This window comes from Solea senegalensis, linkage group LG11 (assembly GCF_019176455.1).
Source record: "Solea senegalensis isolate Sse05_10M linkage group LG11, IFAPA_SoseM_1, whole genome shotgun sequence".
NCBI classification, from domain to species: Eukaryota; Metazoa; Chordata; class Actinopteri; order Pleuronectiformes; family Soleidae; genus Solea; species Solea senegalensis.
Genome location: NC_058031.1, coordinates 21,758,156 through 21,781,941, shown reverse-complemented (window position 1 = coordinate 21,781,941; position 23,786 = coordinate 21,758,156). Strand labels below are relative to the sequence as shown.

The following is a 23,786-nucleotide window of genomic DNA, read 5'->3' as shown; positions in this document are numbered from 1 at the left end:
GATCATCGATTCATTTTGACATTTTGAGTGTGACAATTTTCAGCTTCTTAAATTTGAATATGTTCTGGTTTCTTTGCTCCATGTAACAAAGAAATCATTAAAACGTAGGATATGAACTTCCATTTTCAAAATGTCAACTGGCAAATCTTTGCAACCGGAAGACAATTTCCATTTTTGTACACAGGCTGAATCAGAGGGGGCCAGATGTGTGTATCAGGTTTCATTTATTGGACTTTTTGCAGATATCTGATATTCCAATATATTGGGAGTGCTCGGGCAGATAATCAATACAGATACTGATATATATATATGTTTTTTCCTGTGCCCAAATGCAGAGCTCGTGTAGACTCTTCAAGTGAAGATGATATCTTTCATACTCATGTCACAGCAGATGTAGATCTAAATTTCCCTCATTCAGCAAAATGCATAAACATAAAAGAAGCAATAGTTATTTATATTTCATTCATATTTCCATTTTAAAGCCAATATGTGCTGATACCAATATCTTGCGATAAAATTGTGCATTCCTAGTTTCATTGTGTCAAAGTGTTGCCTGCTCTCGATCACTCTTCCAAACTTGCAGACCAGAGCTTTAACTGTTTCAGGAAACCAACAGTGCTTTTAGACTCTTCCCTCAGTATCAGCATCATTACTCAGTCATTCATTTAGATGATGTTGTCACTGGAGCTTGTTGGGAAACAAATTAATTTCCTCCACAATATTCGAGATAATCCCCTATAGCAATTAACCTGCTTTTGAGCAATTAACCTGTACTTGTCGTTATCTTATAACTGCACACCCTCGAGGTTTGAGTCGTGTACCTTCCCGCTTGTCTTTGTTGTGTCTTTATTATCCTTATATTTAACCACAGCGTAGGCTGAAGCTGTGCAAGAAGTGATGTTATGAGGCAGAAATCACATGAATACTATGCAAATAAACAGTGTAGATTCCTTTTGTTTTTGTAAAGTCCTTCCTCGCTCTGCTATGAAGAGAGGCTTTCTTCTAAAACAGTGTGACCCTCCCTGCTGCTCTTACAGACTGACCCAGTGGTTGACATGGCCGCAGGCCGTCCCTGCGATGAAAAGACAACACTGTGTAGAGCTCTGGGGATCGACCCAACAGGCCTCATGACTCTGTTGTTGTGTCTCACAGAGAGTCTCATGAGCGTGATTTATTTAGTTCAGACATTTCCATGAAAGAGCAGCTTTCATGCTGTCTACACTGTAAAGAGCGCCCCCAGAGACAAAGGTAGGTGTTTGCTAAGTATAACATACAGAAGGGCGGCGCAGTACAGGAAAAAAACAGGAAACAACATGACATGCCAGTGATGTCTTTGCCATATAGCTGCAAAGTGAAAAAAGAGCTGTTCATTTTTCACCAGATTCACTCAAATAGCTGTATTTTGAAAGACTAATGGTGCTTTTCCACCATACAGTTCTTGCATGACTCGGCTCAGTTTGACTCTACTTGTTTTGGTTTTTTTTGTGATTTCAGTGATTGTACCTGGTACCTGTTACTTTTTGGTACCTGCTCTGGCGAGGATTTGTCAGAGAGTGTCGTCACTGGAAGAGTCATGAGCGAACAATGCCAAACTGTAGATCAGTTTAAAAGACTTGACCTGAAAACGTGCACTAAATCTCAATATTTAACTGAGCAATTTATGTGTTTGTGTTGCGTTTAAATCGTCATCACGACGACCCCGCCCACGTCGTGTTTAGTATTATAATAATGGAAAACGATGTTCCTGATACCAAACCGAGTAGAGTCGAGTAGAGCTAGAACTATATAATGGAAAAGTTCCATTCATTGTAAAGATGATTGTATCATCTGCGTATAAAATAATAATCATTTTAAAATAAAGCTGGGAAATGAGTGTAAACCATCTTTTCTTTAATGCCTTAACTAACTTGGCTAACTGTATGGAAAGGTTGTAGTAACAAGCAATCAGACCAACGGTCCGTATGTAGAGGGACAGATAAACGACAAACAGGCTTGCTGTAGTTTTCTAGGAGCGATGGCTATCTCGTAATGGCGTCTGTAACGACTTTTGCCAGCAAGTCGCTTAAAATAGAAGCAACAGCCGAATCAAAAGACAGCAGCTCTTTGGTGGCCGCCATGTTAGATGTATACAAACGATGCTTGACGTCACTTCATCAGAGAAGCTTCTAGTGTGCCAGGGAGGGGAAGAAAAATGCGTCTGCAGAGTGGAAGCAAATCACTGGCAGATTCGGCTGCGTTCACTCAACTCAATATTATCAGATTAGGAGTGACAAAACTTGCCACTGAGTCTTATGTCTCGGCTTATTTCTGCTGTTGTTCGCAGTGTGGGGAGCTACTCTCTCTGAGAAAGTGAAATGAATCCAGATTGAAAGTGATTGACGGTCCACTGCACATGCTTATTGTCACTCACAGCCACAAACTCTTGTAACCATTAAATCAGAGTTAAATAGAAGTTAAAGCTGCACTGTGTTGGATCGCTGGTTTTGGGGGTCACGGCTCCTCTCAACAGATCAGCAGTGACAGATGGGCTCATTTCATATGCATCAGATGACTTGTGACTCGAAACTCTTCTGTTATTGACACACCTTTAATTGTATTGACCAACTCCATTGTGCTATTTTCTTCTAGTTTTTCTTTAGGATTCTATTCAACCTGAAGTAGCAATAATTCCACGAGAGTGACCTGTATGCTGATTAGTTGTAGTGTGACAGCCAATAGGGGCACTCGCTCTCTCTGAACTGCCCTGTGATTGGTCTGACTGTAAAAAGGGCTAAATGGAGATGCAGAAGTGAATTTCCTCCCCAATCACTTCATTTCAATTAGGTATTCGCCAATCAATTGTGTCTCTTCTGTAGTGACATTAACACAATATTATACATATTCATGTACATGCAAAATAAATGAACATTTTAAACTAGTCACTGTTTGAGTCATTAGTTGTATGTTTGCTGATATCCAATGATGCTGATATCCAATATCAGCCGATACTGATGTCGTGCATCCCTAATTTCCGTTATGCTGAGATATCATTAGGGCCGCAACTAACGATTACTTTCATGATCGATTAATCTTTCACTTGGTCCATTAAATGTTGATCAGTGTTTCTCACACCTGCAAATGATGATGTTCTCAAATGTCATGATTCCGTTTGAATGATTCCTTCGTTTTAAGGAGCAAAGAAAGCAGAAAATATTTACATTCAAGAAGCTAAAAAAAACGGATAATAATCTAAAAATTATTATGGAATTGGCAAAAAAAAAAAAGAATCTGCATACTGTGCCTTTAAATGGTGTCAGCCTGTATATGCCTGTATGTAGATAGGCTTCTTTGGTGGATTAGTCATGACGTGAGAAGTGAGGAGAGTTTGAATGAAGCTGCAGAAAAGTTGATTAAATATTTTGCCCGTCCCTATGAAGACGATGCTTTGGCGATTTCAAATGCATCTCTATTCCCTGACATCCGGTGAGTAAGTGCTGTACATCAGGAGAGGAAACTAAAAGACTGCCTTAGTGACAGTAATCCACTTTGTTCTACGGTGCACTAAATGGAATGGAGCTTTTTCTTACAATTGGCCATCTGCAACTGTGTGTGTGTGTGTGTGTGTGTGTGCATTGTGATGGAGGAGGAGTGATGCTTTTTACCCCACCCCCTTCAGCTGCTGAGTGCCTGAAATATTTAACAGCGACTGCACTATTTTTGGTTTGTGTTCAGTTTGTTGTGGGGCTTATGTAATATGTAGCTTCAGCCCAACGTGCCTGGTACTGCTGGATGCCAAACAGCTTCACCGCTGCACATGGTATACGACTTTGCAGCCACGCTGTATATCCAGCATGAAGGATAACGCACAGTAAATCAGTGCAAAGTCTCCCGCAGCACCTGTGCTCTCATGAATTGAATCACCATTTTTTTTTTTTCCCCCCCCTTGCACCTCGTCTTCCAGTTCACATCTTCTCAGGTTACTCGTGCCTCGGTGATGTCGCTGAGCTCTTCTCTGACTCCCATCTATCCCTCTTTCTCTCTCCATTTGCCTCCCATCTCTCGCCGCTCTCCTCTCCTCCTCTTTCCTCCGAGGTGTCAGATTCTCTGACTCATGTCCTGGTGTGGAGGATGGGAGGAAAAGCAGGGATGAAAGAGAGGAGAGGAAAGTCATTTTGCAGATAGAGAGTGACCTTCATCCAGCGAGAGGAATGGGATAAAAGCTGGCGTTAATACCCTGCCAAAGAGTGTTCTCCACCATGCCAAAAAAAACATTCAGGATGATGTATGGTCCCTAATAGAAGCTCCATAATAATAAGGAGCATGCTATTGTAAGTCAAGGGGAGGCAAATGTCAAAAAAAAGGACAAACACTCAGGAGATGTCAAAGTGTAAAGTTAATGAAGTTTGACATTTTATATATACATATATATATATACATATATATATATATATATATATATATATATAAATACACACATATATGTGAAATAAACAAACTTGTGACTGAGCTGAGATGATCAGTCAATTAACCGCTTTTTTCCTATCACTATGTAAAACCATGTGTACACAGAGGCTATAAGAATGTGCAATATAGAGCGTCTTATAATCTTTTTTTCAGCAACTACATAAACACACCTGAGAAAAGGTATCACGTTACTTTAAAATCAAATTGAATTTGTGAAATTTGGAAATACGTCACATCACAAGTTCGACTGGCTCGTTTTTATGAACAAAAACAGAAGAAAAACGGTCTATTTTGGGGGATGTCCATATAAGGAGTTGTGTATTATTCCCACAACAATTTACCAAGGGTTAATTGACCTAAATCAAATGACTCTTTTTTTTTCTAATTTTTCACTGCTTAATTTCCCAGAAAAACATTTTTATGTTACATTCTATCGAGAAAAAAAATGCTGGCATGTAACATTTTGGCAATGTGTCATATGAACATCTTGTGTTTTTATGTATTTGGAGTGGTTAGGATTGGCACGTATAGAATTAGAATTAGGAGCAATTATTTTTGCACACACAGCAGTGTGCAGGGGGAGCAATCGGCACTTGACCCATCCCAGCAACCCTCCAGTTACAAGCCCAATTCCTTTCCTCTTAGCCAGGGGCTGCTCATATAGGTGTTTTTCCATCTGCCTGTTTTTATCTGCATTATTGATTTCCACTTAAAAAAAAAACATAAAATTGTAAATATTGTTTTGCGGTGGAAAAGTTGACATATCGATGAAAGATGAAGGCAAATTAATGCAATTTGTCTTTGTTTATTTTTTTAGTGCTGACTTGTACATGTGTGGTTACTGGTGCCTCAAAATGACCTGGGGGCCAGTGAACGTAGTGTGATCAGGAAGGGGCCGGTCAAAGTGGAAAAAGTCTGACAGATTGGGAAACATTAACTGTTCAGTGATTTGAAATTAAATGATATCAATATCTATATATGATAAGTGTTTGTTTTGATATATAGTTCACAAAAAAAGAAGAACGATGATGCAATGTCTGAATCCATAAATAACAGAAACAGACATGAATATAAAATAGAATCAAAACATTTAAATCAATAATAATAATAATAATGATGGGAAACGGTATCTGTCCGATACTGGTCAAAATCACTGGATCAGATATCAGATGTAAATGTGAAATACGATACAAGGAATCCCATATATCGCATGCTTCACTATGCACAGACTTTAAAATGAAATACAATTCAGCAAAAGCATTTCAGCTGAGTCATGCTTTGGCAGTTTATTTGTTACACAGTTGGAGAAACACGTCTTTGAAATGACTCGGCACAAACTTGTCGTTAACAGCTTCATAGTTCATGAATGTAAAATGACCGTATCAGACTTTTTGTGATATCTGTATCAGACGCAGACAAACACTAGACAAGCTTATTTACAATTTAATGTTGAATTTAATTTAATTTTATTTAAAACATAAATCGACTGGGCGGCCATTTTGTAGGCTAGTTGCAGCAGCATTTTTTCATTGACCTATTCCAACATTACAAATCTATATATTTTTAGATTCGTATATACACCGATTATTAAAACAATATGTTGAACAGTGTATAAATGGTCAAAAATGATCTCTCGCCGTTACAGAATTGGGGTAGTTTGAGTGTTCATTACTAGAGTGGAGTTCTGCTCCGGTGTGACTGGTGGCTTAGGATAGACCTGCTATTATTATGCTGCTCCTCATTAGCAGTTGAATTCACTTTTTATTACTCAGACTCTGCCAGGGACAGTGATCAGTGTCTAAGCGGCTTACACGCACACAGGGTGAAGTATTGATCGTCACTCTGAGGTATGACAGAATTTGCAAAGGTTTCGGTTCCTCTGGCGTGGTATTTGTAAATTATTTGTGTCTGCTTGAGTTTTTTTGATGAGAGCAGTTGGTGTAATGCCAGGGATAAAATCTACAATGTTAATTTCTGATCTTGTTTACATATATGTATATATATGTATACATATATGTATATATATATATATACATATATATATATACATATATATATATATATACTTATATGTACATATATACACACATATGTGTGTTTTAAAGTTGCTATAAACATATTTACTGAGCAACCTGATGTGCTCTAAACTCCCCCCGTCAGCCAGAAAACCCACACAGTCTTTGCAGAGGCTTTGCGACGTTTGTCACAGCTCTTTGAATTAGAAACTCTCATTGCAAACTTTCAGCACATTTGTTTACGCAGTAGTTTTATTCACCCTTTTACATAGCACTCCAAAAAAAAAAAAAAAAAAAAAGGCTGAGACTAATCCTATCAGGCCTGCACATTTAGATGCAGCGGCTGCAGCAGACTTGGCCTCCTCTCTGGTGCAGGAAGAACTCCAACAGCCCCAGGATCTGATATCCTTCTCTGGGGCCTTGAGGTTGACAGGCGACTCACGCCACACGGCCGACACAGTTATGCTTTAACACCACAAGAAGTCGCGGGTGGAGAGGAGAGGACAGACCCCTCCCATTATATGTGACACAGCTGAGACTGACATGCTGAGAGATGAAACACCACTCTTTAATTTCAAGCCTCTCCTGTTTCACAGCGAAAGCCTCCTCCTCTGCCATAGTCTCTCTCTCTCTGTCATCTCAGTCAAGAGATTGTGGAAGTGCATCTAACAAAAATAGTAATAGAGCTACACTCTGGCCAATTTATTAGGTACACCTAATGAGATTGAAGAAGTGGCTCATGGTGTTCTGCTGCTGTTGCTCATCTGCTTCAAGGTTGGACATTCTGAGACGGTCTATTTCAGACCTTGGTTGTAACGAGGGGTTATTTGAGTTACTGCTGTCTTTCGATCATCATGAACCAGTCTGGTCATTTTCCTCTGACCTCTGGGAGCGACAAGGCAATTTGTTTCCCAGAGAACTGCAGCTGACCACATATTTTCTCTCTTTTTCTGTCTAAACTCTAGACATGGTTGTGTGAAAATCCCATTAGAGGAGCACTTTCTGAAATACCCAGACCAATTCTCGTTCTAATGCTTCATTAGCTCATTTTTCTCATGTCTAGTAAGGACGATTATTACGAGCAAAAGTGCTATTTGAATATTTGACGGTGAAAATAACGCAGGGTTCACAGCATGTTGAGCTACGAGTTGCAGCTAAAGAGGTGCATTCAAAGCCCCTGGTAAATGTTATCATTTCATCAAGATGTATTCAAGAGATGTCACATCTGCTGCCCTGTGACACAAGTCCATTACTCTTTTTAATAGCATTACGAGTAGTATCAACTTTTGTCATCAAATAATCAAATATATGCCCATCCTTAAATGGGTTAAATGCAACATGATTGGCTGTTTAGATATTTATTTTATAGTTACCAACGAGTTTAATTTCATCTGCTTATTGTTAGTGAAGTGGTATATCATTCTGTTCTTGGTGGATCAGGGTGGGTGGGATTCATCCATGTGTCTTGCATTAATCAATCACAATCTATTGATTTATTGAATTTCGGATGAAAATCCGGTGAGGCTTGTTTCCGGCAGAGGAAACAGATGAGCTGCGTTTTTAAGCACTGTGTGTTAAGTCTCTCCAGACGCATTTTGCATCATGAATACATGTTTAATGTGCACTATAACACTCCAACACTTTTGCTTTGAAATGGTGTGAAATATGTCACAAAGCGTGACAAAGTTGTGGTAATTTTGAGCTCATAAGGCCCACCTCTACTGAATGAACAGTTGCTCTTTCTCAATAAGTTCGACTTTGTTCTACTTCAGCAGCCCATTACTGAGCAGAGAAGATGCTCAGTGGACCCCCAGGTCATTTGAGTTTGAGATCCCGGTTGTACAACTTAACAGAGAGAAACTTCAGGGGAGTCCAGTTTACTGTAGCTACAGCTGAAAGACTTTTACATTTCATTTCTGAGCTCCTGAGAGGAAGTTTAAAAGTAAAGGCCATGCTTCATTTGTGCATATTTGATTCACTCAACTGAATCTTTTTCCTTGCCCCACTGTTCAGAGGAGTTGCTCATCTAAAATTCCCTCTCATCTTTTTCTCTCTGTCTTAATCCTACAGTAGTTCCTTCTGAAAAATAAAAAAAGTATCACTTGTTCATGCACCCATGATTTGTGGCCTCTATTATAGAACAGTTCTGATCACTGAAAAGCTTCGACATTGCCATATGTCACATGTGCAATATTCAAATGGCCAGGAAATAAATAACCAAATAACCATCATTGTTATTTGTATTTATTTAACTATATATATGTATATATATGTATGTATATATATATGTATATATATGTATGTATATATATACATATATCATATATATGTATGTATATATAGACATATATATATGTATATATATATATATATATATATATATATATATATACATATATATACATATATATATATATATATATATATATATATATATATATATATACACACTGCCACAGCCTCTACAGCCCACTTATGACAGAAGAGAATGGTTGATCAATTGTTACTAGAGTCACTGTAGCTAGAATTATCATGTATTTAAAGAGCGCTTTTATTGTGAAAAAAAGATGAACGGAGTCCAAGAGCAGTTTAAAGACACAAGTAACAGTTCAACTTACTTTTTCAATCCAACACATCTCTTCAGTTTTTGACATTTTTGTACAAAACTGAATAGTTAAGAAAAGAATATATGATGTTTCAGCCCTTTTAGAAAAAAATTGTCCCTAGGCTGGCCCCTGGTCTAAGGCTTCATCCTCCACATGAAAGTCATGGGGGGGGGCTTGAGCCAATCCCGGCTGGCATAGGGTGAAAAGCAGGGTCACACCCTGGACAGGTCACCAGTTCATCACAGGGCCAACATACAGAGACAAACAACTATTCACTCACACGTACGGTCAATTTAGAGAGGCCAGTTAACCTAATTTGCATGTTTCTGGACTGTGGGAGGAACCCAGAGATGGAAGAACATGCAAACACCACACAGAAAAGCCCTCAGTCGATCCAAACTGCTGATTTGTCTTGCTGTGAGGCAACAATATCGCTATTTGCAACACCACATAGCGGAGACAAAAAAGCGGTATCGTGCCATCCCTACTCATCACTTATCCTATACTATATAGAGCCTCAGCGTGAATTCTACTTCGTTTTTTATGTTTCTCACAAATGTAAATGTATAAGAGTTGTGTGTATATGTCATCTTCTCTCAGCATGTGCTAATGTTCCTCTGCTGCGCGGCTCATAAAGCAAACGTCGCTGATGAGAGCCGGCGTGTCTCGTGGCTGTGATGTGGTTACAGCTAATTCAAACACGCGGGCCCTCTTTAAATATTTCACTCGCACGCATTCGAGTGCGTTTAATTTGAGAAGCCGCCGCACAGAGAGCGGTGTTAACATGCAGCCGTTACAGCTGCGTCAGTTCGTCGTCCGCCGTGACGCTCTCTTGTGTACAGGTTAGACCTGTAGACAGAAAACTGCACATGTTTAGACACGTCTCTCTCTGTGTACCCTCGTGTGTCCTTGTGTGGATGTCTTAATTCTCCGAGTGTCTCGTTTAAGTTTGGAGGAGAGTGGCCTTAGAGGGTTTCATTCTCGTACTTAGAAGTCATTCTTTTCTCCTCCTTTATCTCGCGTCAGCAGACGACACGCGCGCATTGTGTCATCCATGTGCCGAGACACGCCAGTCGTTTGAGTTTGTCCGTGACACATATCCTGCAGAAGGCCCCGTGACAGCAGATCAAAGCCTCTCCACTCGTGTGCGTTTCCACAGTGTGTGTGTGTGTGTGTGTGTGAATTGTTGCCTGCTTTCATCTCAGCAGCTGTATGTGGGTTTTTGTTTTGGTGCACACAGACCCTGGGGAATGTGACTGTCTGTGAAGTGCCAGCCTATGTGCGAATGCTCTCTCTCTCCCCCCTCCTCTCTCACCCTGACTTGGCGCGTGTGCACACGTTGACACCCTCTCACTTGTTGCCCGTGTACCCGCCCTGAGGAACACCCTCTGCCCTCTAGCTGTGTGTGACACTTAATATCGCAAACCTGTCTCTGCAGTGTTCGCACAGGGGGGATCCTGTCTCCCGCTTTCATCATGGAGACCGACCATGTCCTCATTCCTTTCTTCGTTTCATAAGCTGGCACTGAGCTGTCTGTCCATTGGCTGTGTCAGGGACATGTTTGTCTCAGAATAATGTCCAGTCTGAGCAGGTTGTACAACGTCCTTTTCATCTTGACAGTCTCTCTTGTCTCATGAAAATAGGGCAAAAAACAACATTGCTGGTGTCTGTCGAGGGATGTATGCTGGATGCTTTTATCCTTGGAATCTTTGATGTATGCTTCATAGTAATAACACTACTCTTAGTAATAGTATTTCTCTTTGTCTGGTCAAAAATAATAATAATAATAATAGAATAGAGAATTCTTTTTTATATAATACTTTACCCATAAGGACCAGTTCTTTCCTTTTATATATTGTTTTATATTGTTTTATTTTAATCAATTTGTGACTGACCAATAGTTCCCCAAAATTCAACATACTGAAATTCAACATACTGATTGATAGTATGTTAAAAAAAAAGCTAAATAAAAATCTTGACATTTGATCTATTGATTCATATTTTCTGGCTGATTGTTTCCTTACTATTACTTTTATTCGTATGTGTCAGTCACCCGTGAAGCACTGTGAACCACACAGATCTGTATGTATAGTGAGATAAAAGTAAAACTTTATTTAGTCCATGTATGTCACAAGTTTTTTTCACTATAATAAATATCACGATTATAAATGCAGCAGCATTTAAAAGCAGGAAGTCACCACAAATGTGTTTTTTATTTGGGTAATTATTGATTGTCTGACTATATTGTTGCTTTCTTGACTAGGTTTTAAAGAGATAAGTGAACTAAATGGGGCTAACCTGGTTAAATAAAAGCAAAATAAAAAAATAGGACGATATCCAAAAGACCAGATGTTGTCTCATGTCACAATACTGATATTGATATAATATCTATTAGGGTTAGATTAGGATTAGGGTCACGGTTCGGTACATTTTTGGTACGGAAAGAAATATGGTAAGAATTATAACAAAATAATTCTCAATATTGTGACCCCCATTACAAACAAAACATAGGTAAACGTGAAGGTTCTCAAATAAATAAAAAGTAAGTAAAATAGAATAAAGATCAATCATAGTGCAGCAAGTAGAAAATACTATAAACATTTTCAACATCGCATTCAGTTAGATTAACGGTCCCAGTTTACACTCAGATTAATTCTATTTTCAAGGCATATTTGTATCTTAATTTGACATGAAAGTGAAGCCATAACAGGGGAGATTTATCCAAATACTTAATAAAGAGCCTAAATGTCAGGTTTATCTGAATTTGCGCTCTGTTTTTCCATGTTTACTCATTTCAAATGAGTTGCTTTCCTCCACTGTTACTGTAGTTAACTGGGAAACCGCAGTGTTCCCAAACAGCAGAGCTGATGGAGATGGGTGGCTCCTCACGCTCCGCACGAGGCTCGTCTGTGCTAACGATAGACGTTACACTCGTGCTGAAGTCAGTCGCTTTAACAGCTTGACGACAACATGTGAGACTCGGCGATTGTGTTACGTCGTCAGGGGGAAACAAGATAATGTGTTACGCTCTGCATATGCATCTACTTTCTGAATTGTATTATACGTCCCAAATATCTCAGTGAAAACACGTACACGTTTCTACCTAAAATTATATTTGAATATTCGACGGTATTGTTAGAATATTCAAATATTCTATCCTCCAGTGCATGAGAGCTAGTGAAAGTAATGCAGGGTTCAGACTGTTGCGCTAACAGGAGCAGGTAACGAGATGCATTTGAAGACCGTGGTAAATTTCTTCACTTCTGCAGGATTTACAGTAACTGATCGACTTTATATAATCTACTTTGACTGTGACTGCACACGTGTTCTGTCTAAATTACAAAAAGATTTGATTAAATGGACTAGCAGTCAAAAACAGAAGAGAATTTCCTCAGAATATATACACAATATGACAAATAGACAAATGTTCTCTCAGTTCTCAGTGATTCTTCCATCTTTTTCAACTTTGATATAAAGTGGTTAACAGCAGACTGAGACGAGGCCTTTCACTCGTGCTAGGATTTCAGTATGAGGATGAATACAGGCAATGACTCACGTTGTGCACATCCTGCACTCAATGGCGTACAATGGAGCAGAGCAGGAGCAAGTTTAGCAGTGAGTGACAGAAGAGCAGGACAGTGGATGGAGCCTCCATCTCCCTCCTGGTCTGACTGGTGTATTAGCAGCCTGCAGCCTGCGCCATATTAATTCTCTGCTCTGAGTTACCAGGTCTAATTTAGAACAGAGGAGGCTCTGTTCATCCTGGAACGCTGCTGCTTGAGATTCTGGAAATGGGGAGTTTAGAGGCTCACCACCCTCATACAAACACAGAGCACATGCCTTGTTATCAACCCACAGAGCAGCACATAATGATCCCTCAAACCATTAACTCCTAATGCAATAAAGTGCTAACATTTTAGCCGTGGCCCTCAGTGCTCAAACATAATGAAGTTAGCCGAAGGGTCGCACAAATGTGCTCAGCGATATGCATCGATCAGGCTTAAAGTCATGATTACGTGGCCGGCCGCCGAGTCTGGAGCTGACACCGAATGTTCCAGTTTTTGTTTATCTCCAGTCAGGCCTCTTTGTCTGATATTTATGGAAACTGTGCGGAGCTTCTAAATGACAGTTCTTTAAATAAATCTCATGAGCAGCCTCCCTTTTTTTTTTTTTTCTTCTTTTAAGACTAACGCTGATAGAATTTAATGCAGAAAAATGACACGATGCGCCACTTCCTAGCACTTTTTGACAGCTTGGTGTGTCAAACTGTGTCACATGCAGCCATGGAAGGAAGACAAAACACACAGAGGCAGTCAAGCTTTTAAACAAGCGTGCGCACACACACACACACACGCACGCGCGTGCGCGTAAATGTGTGTGCGAGCGAGCATTTGAATGTGTCTTTGAAATAATCCAGTGTATGAATAAATCAGGGAAGCAGCGACGGCCTTGTGCACTCGACTAAAGAAATAAACCCGCCCACAAAGAGTCTCGCATGAGCTGGATCTTATAAAATAACACCAATTGATAAAACATGATCTCCTCACATTGCGGGCCAAATCTGCAAACAGCATGCAGATTTATATAGAACACGCACGCACGCACACACACGTCAGGCGTGGTGTGTGTGTGTGTGTTGTGCAGCACAGTGCTGGTGTACAGTGGCACTGTGGGCGGGGCGGAATGCACTTGGCAGAGAAACAAGTGGCCTTGATGAGTCAAAGAGGGAGAGAATAATTTGTTACTGTGTTGTCACTGAATGCGAGCGCTTAATATGATCCGGCACAATAAAGGATTTCAGTGTAAGGGTTTCCCCTCCCCCCCTCCGTCAAATATGTGGAAAGCATCATTAAAAATCATGATCGTATTCAAAGAAAGAGGCAGAGATGATTGACTCATTGTTAGTAGTTAGAAAGCCGCAGTCTGTAAAGACTGTATACATACAGTACAACATATACATTCGTCATGTCATCAAAGAGGGAATTCTGTTTTACAATAGAAGTCTCACCAGGGCTGAACGATGAATCATTTTGAAATCAAAATCACAGAAGGCCAAATCAAGTTTATTGTCATTTTGCTGTACACACACGACAGTAGTGAAGACAAAAAGACTGAGCATTTTCCCTTTGGATCTAGGACGAAACAATAATATGTATTTAGCGCTTTCATAAAAGTTGCAGTTGCATTTGGTCTGTGCGTAGAAATAAAAATGATAAAATACTTAGAAAAATATAAATATCTAAGGTCTCATCGTGAACAGACGAGAGAACAGATTGACATTAAAAATATATATATTTATATTATTGCAAATTAAATTACAATCACATTATCTATCACATTATGAGGTAATGAATATAGGCCCGGGCAATGGGCCTATATTATTACATACATTATACAATGAATGCGTCTGAGGGAAAAAACTGGTCGAACAGATTTGTCTTTATAAGCAGCTGAGAGACCAGAGAGAGACAATCACATGGTTTCCAGAGTCTTGGAGGAGGTTTTATGGTCTAATTACAAAGCAACACGGGGGGAAGAAGTCACATGTCAGCTGTGTCAAACACTAAATAAAACACAAAGATTTTCCCACATCTGCCTCACTTCTCCTTTCTTGCTTCAATGCAGCTTAATAGATATGTGAGGTGCGAAAACTCTGATGTGTAAATGAAAGGTTACAATGTTTTAAAATAAGTTAAAATAAGTATAAGCACTACACAGACATTTTGTTATCTTGCTGACTTTATGTTTATATCCAGACTAGTTTCTTTGTTCACTGTTGTCTGTGGAGGTCCAACACCAATTTAAACAAGACTTAACATAAATTTAGAGAATTACTGAAAATAGCTTCAACTAAATGTGCCATCCAAATAAAGTAGAAAAGAAAAAGTAGTCAAGCAAAGAGGCCCTTTCAGAATAAAATAAACCGCACTGTTGGCACTGATATTTTAGTGCGTGTTTTATTTGATTGGGGGTAATAATATGAATGTTTATAATAATTATGAGGGTGTCCACATGTATAAAACCCAGAATAGAATGATGACAAGAGCAACACAGGGTGTGTGGACCTGAGCCACGGAGGAAAAATGGCCACAAAACACACACACACACACACACACAAAGACAGGATATTTGGTGACCAACATGAGACAGATAAATACAATTCAATGTTGAGTAAAATATTCCTTACTGATTGTTTTAGCCAACATTATGTTAGAATATTTTATCTACCAACTATATTAAGTTTCCACTTTTTTGCAACCCTACTTGGGAGCATCAGTGAATCATCACATGAGAGAGACAACAAAAAAACAAAAATAACAGATACACTGTTATATAACATATACTTTTACTGTGTTGTTGTTATCGTGAGATACCATCAAAAATATTCTATTTTCTCATGCAATGGATGAAATGTAATTTAAAGATACTGCTTCTAACGTGTACATTTTTGATTGGCACAAAATCTGTGACTCAGAATAAGAAAATAATCGGGTTTTTGTGTTAACAAGTTAGGTCACGCACTTGTGGCTGCACTGCAGTAGTCAGCAACTGGTGGCCTGTGGGATTAAAATCCATCCCAGTTGATTAATTTTAAAAAAAATTCTTCAGAAATCGAGTCAAAGAGCAGTTTTAAGACACTTGTAACAGTCTGTGGAAAATCCAAGTTACATTTTTAAACCAACATATCTCTTACAGTTTTTGTACAATATTGAATAGAACATGTTTTGGTCCAGTATTCAATTGAAAATGAATAATTATCAAAACAGACACTGTTTGAACAAATGTACTTTATAGCATCAGGAAAAAATGAGTTCTGCTCATCAGGTTGCACCTTTTCATCAAAACCATATGAACCTCATCTCTGCTCACTGTCAGACATCAGGAAATATGAACCGGGAGCAAACGTGAATGAGTCTTTAAACTGATTGTAGACACTGTGCTGTGACAGTGAGCAGCTGTGTGACACACGCATTAATCATGCTATATGTCACATAACTGACAAGTATGTAGTTATTCTGGGATCATTACAGATGCTTCTCATTTGCTGTCCGTGCATTAACTCTGCTCTGTCTCCTCACACGCAGCTGACTGTGATGGAGCAGATAAAACCTCTCCCTGGCTCCCGGAGGAAAAACGCCAACATTTCAATCTCATGAATGAATTTGAGTCACTTTGAATTAGGGCTGGGAGATAAAAAAAAGAGAGAAGAATACGTCAAGTTTAATGTGATACTGGTTCTGACTCACCATGGTTACGGAACAAGAGCAAACCAATCATCATATTCTGTACCACAGCCTTGGAAAAAGTTCTTTTAGCTATAAAGGTATTCTTAGCGTTCACAGTCGTCTACCTCCGTCCACACTGTCTTTCGTCTGTTTAAGGAGAATGTTAAGCAGCTTTTATAAGAGAAATTCAAGTCTCTGTATTTAACATGTTCTCATGTAAAATTCTGGTTTTTAGCTGTGTTTATTTACGAACAGTGTTATTTCCAGAATTAATTTTGACTGCAAATTATCAAATTTAGTCGCCCAAACTCTAATGGGTCTGTTTGTATTATTCAAATCTTTCTCTATCATCCTATATACATTTTTATTATACTGCCACCCCAATTTCCCGTGGTATTGCTCCAGACAAAAGGCTCTGCCCTAACCAAGTCCATTTTGGTACCAGTTTAAGTTCAATTTAGTAATCTAAAGACATACAATACATATACCATTATGATACTATGGTATATAAACTGAAAGGGTACAGTTGTGTTTTCCTTAAAGAGACCAAAATTAACAGTAATTGTCCACAAAATAATAATATTTTGACAGTTCAAATGTGCAGTGATGTCCTTTTAAAAAAAGGACCAGGTGCACAAATCCCTTTGTAGTGAAATCTGTCCCTTCCTTGTGATTTAATTGACTTTCTAGCCTCTCCGATAGTCAAAAGGTACATTCGTGTCACCTTAAAGCAAAGTATTGAACTTTCTCCACATTGGCACCTTTCAGGTACAGAAATGTCCTCGTTTCGTTACCGTATTTTTGAGTATGTATGGGTATCATCTAAAAACTGCCCAGAACTACTTAAAATGAATGAATCTCATTCAAGATTCAGATTCAAGATTCAAAGTGTTTATTGTCATATGCACAGTAAAGAAACACGTTTCCCTGTACAATGAAATTCTTACTTTGCTGTCCACTCACAAAACACCAGCATAAAGTAGAAAAAGCATTGCTCATTTCCAAGGGATTTTTTTCCCCCGCTCTATTTTCCTTGTAGTCCAATTTAAAATAAATGACTCAGTGACTGAGAGGAAGTGCTCTTCAGTTAATGAAGACATAGATTGTGTGTTAGTCATCGACGGCCTCCTGCAGAACGTCAGGGCCCTCAGCTCTGATCACATGCAACAGTGCTAACACTGCTGCTGCTGCTGCTGCTGCTGCTCATGGTCCATTTCCTGCACGCGGTGCTTTTCATGATGACTTTGTAACATATTGTTTTTACACAGAATTACACTGATTCACTAATGAGGAAGGTCCTCACTGAAATACTTGATTACAACACGCCGCCTGAGATGTTTTGGATGGCATGAAAGCGTTTTCATTAGATGAATTATTTGTCCTCTCTGCATCTGAACATGCAGGATTTGATCTCAGAGAATTAGCTTTCTGAAAAACAAAACACAATCATGAGTTAACGCCACGGTTTGTGGAGGAGGACGGGGCATGGTCAGAAGAACAGGAAGAACGCAGATCTAAATGAGGGGGTGAAACATGGATGCTGAAGGAAATGGCATTTCTATGACTTAAGGCAATGTCGATCTTTGGAAATCAGTGCAGCCGTTGCAGAGGTTTTATTTTTTTCTGTTTTTGGGGGGATGGGGTTGGGGGACAGATCTCTTTTTTTCTCCATCTGATAAAATATAATAATGAAGACAAAAAAGTTATAGTGTGTAAAAATTAGCAACATTTATTGGTGAAGTTGCAATATATAATTGCACATAATATATATATAATTATATTATCTTTAAATTCTCCCAAATTAAAATAATTTCACTTTATTTTTTATTTGAACACTAGGGAGCGTGTCTGCACTAATCATGTATTAACTACATTTTAAGTACGTGAAATGACTCGTCAAACAACCAGACTTTTTCCAAATAAACTTTTGCATGAAAAGATAAAGTTTTAGTTAGTGACTTATCTATCAAGTTGTTCAGACTAAAAATGTGTAAGAATTGGCTGATTAATAATAATTGGCTGATACAGAATATTCAAAAATGGCAAATATCGGCCAGACCGGTTAATTGGTCTAGTGGAAACATACTGACATTTTGAGATAAAACATATTTGATTAATTCGCAAGATATAAACCAGACACCATTATATATATATATATATATATATACATATTTATCTCAGACACAAGTAGAGTGTTAATATTTAATAGTAATTAAGAGGTGGAATGGTGTGGATCCAGATTTTAATGGTATGTTTCTTATGAGGTGTTATATCAAGTTGTGTTAGATTTACTAGGGATGTTTTACACTTGAATTAATGTGTTTATTTATTATTATTTTATATTATTATTATAATTGTATTTATTGGTGTAATTTTCTGTTTTCTTGCCCAGGGACTGTGCATATAAATGAGTGCATCTCTAACTCTGTACCAGTGCACTATACACAGCAGTACAAATAAATCAATCAATAAATTCATTTAAATAATTGTGCTAAATTAATGTGTGTTTGTAAGGGGTTTTACTGTGTCTGTGTGCATCCATGTGATACATGTTAATTGCCAACTATGGTGGTTTATGTCAACATTGATTTGCATGTTAAGGACTTGATTTATTCATTTGTACACTTATTTCATCATTCTTGTGTTCTTCTGTGTGTGTGTGTGTGTGTGTGCCTGTGTCTCTCAGAGAACTAAAGGACACTGAAGAGCCAGAGAACCAGCGCTGGCCCTCGTTTGACTCCGTGTGACCAGCGAATGAGCCTTGTTCATGCGTCTCCCTGCATGCCACTCCCACATCACTATGAACTGTGAGCAGGACTTTGGGGACGGGGGCTTGGGAGTGACCCTCACGTTACGACTGCTCATGCATGGAAAGGTACAAGACTTATGCTCACAGGGTTTTTGCAGACTGCATCACTCTGGGCTTTTGATGATTCAAATTAAGATTATTGTATATTTTGTATATTTTTTTTTTTCTATTTTACACTGTAAACAAGTAAATTCATTTTGTATTTCAGGAGGTCGGCAGCATCATAGGAAAGGTGAGATGTGCTATCTTTCTTCTATCTATCTATTTATAAATGTGAATTAGAATTTGTTATTATTAATATATATCATTAGCTGTGTTATAAGCTTTATTTAACCTGGAATAAAGGTCAGGTAGCAGTACATAATATATATAGGTTAGGACACAGATATAACTACGAGCATACATAATAATTATAATAAAATAAAATACACACAAAAACTAATTATAATATACATAAATTACTTAAAATATACAGAATACGATATGTAAAACCATATAATCATCACATTATTCAATAAAATAGATAAAGTGCATTTAGGCAAAACATCTACATGCACATGTTTCTGCCTCCATTTCATTTAAAAAATTATTTTAAAGTGTCCAATGAGACCAGCACTTTACTGTCCCTTTGCGGCAATGGTGGTCAGACGTCTTGCTCAGGGGCGTCACAGCCCTTGACCTGTCCCAGGATTTGAACCAGTGCCCCTCAGGTTACCAAAACCTATACTTTTCCACTTGGCCAAGAGCTGTAAAATCATACAGACAGAAAAGTATTTCATATTGAGGTATTTGTTTTAAAAGCGGCTTCATCTGTGTCTAATCCTATGCAAATATATACTTAAATTCCACAATGGTAAAAGGCTGATATTTGTTAGTGATGATTTTTATAAAAACCTTCTCTCTGTCTTCAGAAATCAACAAAGAACACAAACCGTTGTTGTTCTGAATACCTTCATCCCAAATGTAATTGCCTCAAACCAACCCTCTTAAGACCTCACCGCCTCCCCCCCACTTCCCATAATGCAACACAGTAATTCATCAAACAAAAAAACATTAGTGCAAGCCTCCTTTTGAAACTGAGCTCTGCAGACATATTAGTGTTCGGCCCCTGGTGAGCACTTTATTCTGTCTGTTAGGGAGAAGCTGCACCGCCGTGCGCCTTAATGCAACACACATACAACACACATCAATACGAGAAAGAACAGGGACAAATAATAAATGGATGTGATGGAAAGAAAGACATCACAATGGAGGCTGGTGCAGGAATAAGAGAGGAAATTGAGTAGGAAACGAAGGCAGTGGAGGCACGGCGGTTTTATTTATAAAGCAATTTAATTCTTTATGTTTGTACAGACGCATCAAACACAACATAAAGGTAAAGTTAAAAGAAGTTTAAGGTTAGGGAAAGGTTACATTCGGCAATCTTGAGTTGTTATTATGTTTTTAAACATATTTTATTCAAATAAATCAATTTGAAATTCAATATCCACCCAAACATGCACATATATATAATTAAATCATTATTGTGAAGTGTAGTGGCTGCTATTCCAATTTATATCACACATTTTTAGTATGAATGTCTGTAAGCATAACAGTGATGCTGTATGTACGTGTGTGTGTGTGTGTGTGTAATAAAGTGAAAGGAGTAAAAAAGAAAAGGGAAACATTTAAAAATGTCACATTAACTGAAGGAGTAAGTTGTAATACAAATAAGATTTATGTGTAAATGAGTAAAAAAATAAATAAGATCATGTAATTGTATGATTTCAGATTTTGTCTGAATATTAAACAGGTTAGTTTAATTCAAACCAAAGTAAGCAATGTTATATGAGTACAGCTTGTGCAGCTTGACACAGAGAAGCACTCGACATGCAGTGCTCGGACTAATAACTTGCCACTCCAGCCTCTGAGCATTTCTTTTTCCCTCTTCCCATCTTAAACCGCTCATCTCTCTCCCATCAATAACAGCCTGACAACCAGCCTCACAATGAACCGCAAATAATACCTTTTAGAAGATAACATAAATAACGGGTGTGAGACGACACTGCTTTTGATGCTTGTGTAAGAAAGTGAACACAAGTGTCACAGCTTGGGTGGACTTTAGCCAAAAGGAAAAAAAAAAGGGGGGGGGAGGTTAGTCAGGAGAAACAGTGAGTGCAGTGCAGTGAGACACAACAGCAACAAATGCTGAATATACAGCAGGTATGTCTCCTTTGTGTTTGCCATACATGAGGTGCAACGCCGGGATAAGATGTACGTGCTTTGAATCAGCAGGTCTCGCTCAGGCATCAAGGACACTGATGCAATTATGTTTTTCAAACCAAGTGCATTTGATTCTGATTAAAGCTGTCCTTCATCTGCTCTCTTCCAGAAAGGAGAGACCGTGAAACGAATACGAGAAGAGGTACGTGTACAATAATTCACACCTATAAACCACGACATTTCTGCCACTCCCAAGATTGTGTTGCCATTTTACTTTTTTTTTGCAAACCATTGGGGAACATTACATCTAAATATTCTGTTCAAGAAATAAATGTTTGAATGTTGACTTATTTCATATATAAATAGTCTGTATTTACACGTTTCACGTTGATGTGCTGCATATTATCTTTCACACATCTTTGCTACCCATTCACACACTGCCGACACACCCAGGTGCAACATGGGGTTAAGTGTCTTGCCCAAGGACAGAAGGCATACAGCAGAGCCGGGAATCAAACCCACAGTTGAAAGAAGGCTTGCTTTACCACTGAGCCATGTGACCTCTATGTTTATTCTAATTTGTGGGTGAATATGACCTCACTAGGAATTATCCTGCTGTGCTCTTACATGTAGCAACATTGTTGCTATTTGTCAAAGGTGTCACCTGCAACCAGGCTCTTATTGGAGGATACCAGCTGTCAATCACACTGGTGTCCACTCATATGTGCCGTACTTCATCAACAATTTACATAAATCAGGGAACAGGGGATTGAGACCATTAACTCCTTTGGAAAATGTTTACTGATGGAAGTAGAAGCTAATTTTTCCCACTGCTTTCCATTGAAACAGACTGCTTCTCCACCCCCTAATGGCTATATGATATATTATTACTTCCTGTGTGGCTTCAGTAGGAACATGGTAGACTATGTCTATTTTTTTATACACAGACTATACGGCTCACTCGCACATTTTACAATATTTGGTAAGTGGGCTATCAGGAGGCATTTAGGTTTACAGAGGATTTCAGGAAGATGACAAGCAACAGATAATCAAGTCACTTTATGCAGTTTGTTTTCCACCTTGCAGAGCATGTGAGTCAGATGTGACACATGCGACACAATCTTCAAATAATGAGTCCAAGATTATTTTTATGGTGCAGGTTATACGTCAGGTTGAAAATGCAGGCTACACAAAATAAATATTATTTTTCATTTCTAATATCTTGAAGAATGTCAGTTTTTGATCAACATCTGAGTTGAGAATCATACTGTTTGATTTTGATTATGTGTGTTTATGTATGCGTGTGTCAGCATGACACACAGCCTATAAACGAGCACACTTAGTTCCCTGTTTACCAACACATCAGTTCCACCTTTTATTTTCTGCCAGCAGGTTCATCTGCAGTAAAAACACAGTTCAATCTCAGAGGGCTGCTTTCAAACTAGTCAGGTTTTCCGGCAGATGTGTGTATTAATAACAAAGCTGTGGGAATAAGCTAATAATAAAGCCTGCTGAATACAAACATTGTCCCATTTAACTCTTGGGCAACCTTTTCAATTTGAATCCATCATTGACTGCACCTCCTCTTGCTGCTGTCTTCAGAAAAACCTGCCTCTTTCTTCTCCTACTTCAAACAACTTCCCTTTTCTTCCACCCCATACCCCCGTTTATAAATCTCAAGGGAGCAGCCAAACTAATGCCACTTGGTTAAGTCTTTGTAAAGAGTAATTTAGCTGACACTGTTTCTCTCAACGGCTGCTCAGGTTTTATGCTGTACTTTATGAGGCAGAAGGATAAACAGAGGAACAGTGAGGTCATGGGACAATGCAGCCCTGCAGAGCTGCTGGATAAACCACTGGCCCGTGATAGTCATCCATGCATTCATCAAGTCAGACAGCCATTTTTGGCCTTTGTGACGTCCGAACTGCATGAGCCTCATCCTGTCACTCCTTTCCTGAGCCCTATAGCTACAGTGGGAGCATGACTCATTGGAATGACTGGAAAAAATGGCCTGCAGGTCAGAGTGTTGTCCTGTTTCTGCTCATGTGAATTTAAGTCACAGAAACACAAGGGCACAAAATGGAGGGAGGGGAGAGCAGGGTCATACGAGGGCAATCACCTCAGGAGATGAGATAGAGAAATGTACTGTAAAGCTTTCAGCCTCATCTCCTTTATGTCACGTCACATGTGCAGTGCTGTGTCTCTGCAGCCACTGTATGCTTTACGAGATCCAGTTTTACATTTCGAAAAATGTGTTTATTAGTGGCTTTCTTACATAAACCTTACATTTATATACATATATATATATGTTATATTCCTGATTTTTAGTGGATTCTGGTGTGGGAGAATAACAAACTTTTATTTCCAGCTGTAAATGGCTGTATAAAGGTGAGAAAGAGCAAAGACCATATTCTTAAGCATGTGTGCAAAGCCTTCTATTTGCTAGCTTTTCCAGACTTACAGACCTTAGCTTTAACAAAGTGAC

General features: G+C 38.7%; 1 protein-coding gene across 1 annotated transcript in view; it reads left to right on the top strand.

Annotated features, from left to right (window-relative positions):
* LOC122777428 (poly(rC)-binding protein 4-like) overlaps positions 1-23,786 on the top strand; it is a 55,671-nt gene that overhangs the window by 2,699 nt on the left and 29,186 nt on the right. Inside the window, exons 2-4 of the mRNA XM_044038668.1 lie at positions 18,977-19,165; positions 19,308-19,331; positions 21,471-21,503. Of these exons, the coding sequence (XP_043894603.1) occupies positions 19,058-19,165; positions 19,308-19,331; positions 21,471-21,503 (165 nt within the window). The 5' untranslated portion in view covers positions 18,977-19,057. The remainder of the gene's footprint in view (positions 1-18,976; positions 19,166-19,307; positions 19,332-21,470; positions 21,504-23,786) is intronic.